Source organism: Salpingoeca rosetta, assembly GCF_000188695.1.
Source record: "Salpingoeca rosetta unplaced genomic scaffold supercont1.31, whole genome shotgun sequence".
NCBI classification, from domain to species: Eukaryota; class Choanoflagellata; order Craspedida; family Salpingoecidae; genus Salpingoeca; species Salpingoeca rosetta.
Window position 1 is genome coordinate 338,395 of NW_004754903.1, and position 5,000 is coordinate 343,394.

Here is a 5,000-nt window from a genome sequence, read left to right on the forward strand (position 1 = left end):
ACACACACACACACACACACACACACACACACACGACACACACACACAGACACACACACACACACACACACACACACACCACCTTTTTCACCCAATCCCCTAAACCCCCGACCCCTCATTCCTGCTGACCCGGGTGGACTGGAAGTGGATATAGTAGGTCCTGTTTTCCTCTGGCACGAGGAGCGCCACGCCGTTGTCGCGATTCACACGATCACGGACGGGCCTGTTCTTCACCAGCTTCACCGACGCGCTGCTGTTCAGCGCCCGCAAGTCTCCGCGATTGCACGGCTTTGGCCACGGGCGCAGAGTGGATGCGTGCATGGAGGCGAACATGTACATTCGTGTGTGTATGTGTGTGTGTGTGTGGTGGGGGGGGGGGTGCACGTGCACTCAAAGCTTCACAACAACCGCAACCAGAATAACAGCATACAACACAACACAACACAACACACAACACAACACAACACACCACAACACACGCACGCCCAAACACACCTGTGCCAGGCAGAAAGGGGTGAGCGTGATGATGCCTTTGGGCGTTGTGGATTTCTCGTTCTTGTAGTATCTCAACGATGTCGCATTCAGCTTGAACAGCCGTTGCTTCCACGTCGTGTGCGAGTACCCTGAATACACACACACCATACGATAGCGTATCAACAGTGAGCAATCAACAAACAGTACAGTGCCGGGCACATCACAATACAGCATAAAACCAAACTCCAACCGCAGAACATCACAATACAGTGCAAACCAAACTCCAACCAGAGAACATCACAATACAGCATACAACCAAACTCCAACCAGAGCACGTACATCACAGTGCAAACCAAACACCAACCACAGAGCGCAACAACAACGAAACAAAATCCCCCCCCCACACACACACGCGCCTTTCCGTTACGTTGCCACTTCTCGCAAACACGCCCATTTCCCTTCATTTCCTCACCCATCTTTGTGCCTTGCTGCGCCAGCTCAATGTGGCCTGCTCGCACAACCTGCGCCTGCGGTGCCACGCGCACCAACTCCAACACTGCCCTGCCGCGCACACCACCATCCGCCATTGTCGTCGAGTTGTTGTTGTTCATCGTCGTCGTGTTCCAGCTGTTTGCTGAATTTCGTACAAAAATATCCACCAATCCTCACAAACCGCAGCGTCAAACCAACGAAGAGCACTGGACACCTGGTGCGTGGTCGGAGCAGCAGAGCCTCAGCGCGTAGGCGCGTTGCTTGCAGCCAGCAGAGCATCCACACGCTCAAGCTTGTCGATTGCCGCATCAACCAGCGAGACAGGGCATCCGAGTGCCCATCCCACACCTGACCCTGACCGATAACGCCGCAGCGCACCAGGCGCGGCCTGTCAGTGCACGAAATTGTTCGTGCTGTTTGGCGTGTTTCGTTTCAGTCTTAACATCTAGTAACATGCATACATGTCAGCAGTCAACAAACAATGCAACAAACAAATGGCCAAACGAACAACTGAACAGCCTATGAACCGAAATCACCCAACAGCAGCAAACAAAACAATTTGCACACACACACACACACACATCACAAGCCACCCGATCATGGTGGACGAACCCGACCCAAACCACCCATGCCTCCCAAGTGAGCTTGTGGAGAGTCAGCATGAGCAAAACTGGACAGCGTTGAGACAAAGTCAGACGATTGAAGCGAGGACGTTGATGACAACTTGATGGGAATCTGCTCAACAAACTGACCAATCCCAGTGGCAGCGTCTTCGTGCGGGGCCCAGTGCTCACTGTAAAGGCCACTTGTGTCCTTCAACAGCTTCCCAAACTGCTGCAGGCGTTGGTGATCACGATGAGACAGTTTGGTCTTAACGTGGGCACCGGGGCGTTTTGTGCTTGAGGAGGAACGACGGCCCAGCGCACCACCGCCTTTATGACCACGAGCACCGACCGTGGAAGACAGCTCCCCCAACTGCACGTGGAAGGGTTGGGGTCGAGGTACTCTGTGAGCCAGTAGCAGCCACCGAGCAAACGCTGGCGTTGCAGCGTACGTCGGACGGCTTTTGGAGTCAAATAGGGCACGAGAGGTCTTGGTCGTATGTGAGTGGGCCGGATGTTGAATGTGGGCAGAGAAAGGTTGTGTCCACATCCTCAGCGCACGTGAAGAGCTTTGTCGCACAGCCTCATTCAGGTTGCCCTCCTTCAATGCACGCACGCATTGCTTCAGGTGCACATGCCCATACTTAAGCGCGTACCCCTCCACAAGGTCATGCATCTCGTGATCATGTGTCATGTCCTTCAGCCTTCGATCGCCATGCTCTTCGAGCAGGCCTCGCTCCTTCATCACACGCATAGACGCCTGCGCAAGGATGGCATCGCCCTCTCGCGTGTCCACCCAATGCGCTCCAGCTCGCCGTTGGTTCGTCAAGAATGACATGAGGTTCTTGTCCAGTGGTTGTATGACGTCTGTAGATGCGTGGCCAGACGTCAAGAGAGGTGAGAGCTTTTCAAGCAGGCGCCGCGTGACGGCTTTGCTCTGGACCCGCTCACCGCCGCACAGCTCGTGAACGTCGCTGGCACGTAGCGGCTCCTTGCTTGCGGCCACCACCGCCAACGTTCCACGCAGCACGCCTTGTAACGCGTTCTTGACCTCTGTATCCCCACCAGCCGCTTCATCAAGCTGTGCCTGAATGCGGGAAAGCGTGTGCGCATATTGCCGCTCGGGTAGACTCAACTTGCTCTCCTCATCATCAGCCAAGATGCGGCGCACGTCCCCCATCGTGAGCGATCTTGTCGTCTCTGCCTCGGCTTCGTCAACAGCTCGGGAAATTGCACGGACAATTACAAACGCCTTGTCGCCATCGCCAGCGTTTGCTCGCCTCGAAACATAGCGAACGATCATGTCCACCACTCGGTCTTTGCCGTCACAGTCCAAAGAGCTCAGGCTTGTGAGCTGAACAATCTTCTCACGGGCAGTTGCCTGAAGATTTGCCTTGAGATGATCATCAGCGTTGACAGCGAGAGGATGCATGCTGTTGAGCAACTCTGCCGTGTTTCCGTCTGGCGGGGACGTTACAACGAAGCGAACAGCCGATGGAAGGCGCTCCAAGAGTTGCAGCAGTTCTCGGGCGTCGTCGGCATGCAATTCGTCCACTGCATCCAATAGAATGATGACGCCATATTTTTGCGTGTGCGGGCGTTGCTTGCCAAGCATTGATTCCAGCGGATGAGCAAGCGCCACAGTCACGAGTTCCGACAAGGGACCCCGCTTCACACGCGTGAAGAACTTCTCCCACTGCTCCTCGTCTTGGGCAATACATGCATATTCTGCTCGCACTGCAGGAAGCCGCGAGGCCAGCGCGAATGCAAGGGTTGTGATGATCTTGTGCACGCTTTCGCGACAGGTCTCGTCGCGCTTGCAGAAGAAGTAGGTAGCAATATGTGGCGGTTGCAGTTCACCTGGATCATCACCACGCTGCTCGAAATGTCCAAATTGTCTGACCAGCTGCACGGCAGTCCCCGATCGCGCAATGCTGCCCGTGCCCTGAATCCATAGCACGCGCCGCTCAGGGGCGGTTGACGGCAGCCTCAGCCACTCTTCGAAAGTTTCAAGCATCTTCAAGCGTGAACCTTGCAAGAGCAGACGGGTGTAGCTGTTGAGGTCCTGCGCAAAATCAGCTGGCTGCAGCAGAGATCTCAGCTTCGCCATGAGGTGATTGCCAATGGAGGGTGGTGGTGGTGGTGGTGGTGGGGCTGTCGAAGTTGAAGACATGGCTGTCACGGCTGAGGGTGCCGGCTTGACAGCGTGCACGACAGCTTCCGCCACAGACGCTGCGCCACCGAGAAAGGCTCTGAAGGCCAACACGCCCACGTCTTTGCCAGGGAACCAAGAACGCAGCTCGGGAATGTTAGTCAATTTCCTGCATTCGTCAAGGTGAAGCCGTTTCTTGTCATCTTGGATCCACTGATCCATGGCAAGCAAGAGGCGGTCAACCTTGATGTCATCATGCTGGTCAAACCCGTTCCAAGACCAGAACGCGGGCGCGTCTTTAGCCTCCACATCAAAAAGGATGTTGAATGGGTGCCCTGAGTGGAGGACCAGCACGATGATACTAAGTGCAAGGACGAGCTGCCGCGATGCTTCCTGAAATGCCGCCAATTGGTCGGTGCAGTGTAACAGGGCAACGATGGTGCGCAAACCATGTGCCTTGTCCCTGTCAGTCACGAGCCGGAACGGACAAAACGTAAGCTGCAGTAAATCCTCAGCCTCATCTGACGCACAAGTGTCAATTGTGGCGAAGAAGTTCGCTCCCTTCTTGTTGATATGGCGTGCCAGGACTCGCATGCGCAGTGCAGGAGACACGTGAGGCACACGTGCTCCTGCGATAGCCTTGCACAGCTCAAGTGCAATCTTGGCAAGCCAAGCTGTCCCTGTGGTTGGCGTCAAGCAGTGGGGAATGACCCGCTTCACCTCCTTAAAGAGCAGGGTTCTCAGTTGTGATGACGCGATTGGTGAAGGCAAGTGCCAGTGCTCTAAAGCCTTGATTGCGACAGACAACTTCAAGCATAGAAGAGAGAACGAGGCAAACCCCCCAAGAAGCATGTGGAGATGTGAGCGGAAACGCGAGTGATGGCATCTGCATCTGAAGGACAAGTGGAACCGAAGCAAGACAGCAACTTTGCTTGAGTGCGCCGGGAGCGCAAGCAACAATGCAGGCAGGCACAAGAACAATGCCGTGATGTGGTGCGAGCAAAGCAATGCCAAGCAAAAGAGCAGGGATGAGGCTGTGGGTTTGCATTTACATGCACTGGAGACTGGACCCTGACGTCAACAGAAGAACGCACTGGGTCGGTGGAAGGCAACAAAGCCTTGTATTGATCAATCAGCTTGCAGATGATGTGATCTTGTCCCAAGTGTCTCTGAACAGCATCTTGAAGTGGCGTTAAGTCGCTCTCAATGTTTAAGAAAGGTGTATCCGATGTGGGTGGGCAGTATTGTTGAAGCTTGGATACAAGCTCTTTGCCAGTCTG

The 5,000-nt window shown here is 54.8% G+C and overlaps 2 protein-coding genes across 2 annotated transcripts in view; both read right to left on the minus strand.

The window, feature by feature from the left end:
- Positions 1–99: 99 nt before the first annotated feature.
- Positions 100–1,118, minus strand: PTSG_12915 (uncharacterized protein; the record flags this gene model as incomplete). Its single annotated transcript, XM_004989035.1, has 3 exons — positions 947–1,118; positions 496–623; positions 100–288 (listed from the first exon to the last, which is right to left on the minus strand). Exons 1-3 carry the CDS (start codon positions 1,083–1,085, stop codon positions 100–102), a joined length of 456 nt encoding a protein of 151 aa, XP_004989092.1. The 5' UTR covers positions 1,086–1,118.
- Positions 1,119–1,383: 265 nt separating this feature from the next.
- The window catches only part of PTSG_12916 (uncharacterized protein), a 3,870-nt gene continuing 253 nt past the window's right edge, over positions 1,384–5,000 (minus strand). Inside the window, exons 1-2 of the mRNA XM_004989036.1 lie at positions 4,815–5,000; positions 1,384–4,527 (exon numbers count right to left, since the gene is read on the minus strand). The exon at positions 4,815–5,000 is cut by the window's right edge and continues 253 nt beyond it. Coding sequence (XP_004989093.1) covers positions 1,564–4,527; positions 4,815–5,000 — 3,150 coding nt within the window. The 3' untranslated portion in view covers positions 1,384–1,563. The remainder of the gene's footprint in view (positions 4,528–4,814) is intronic.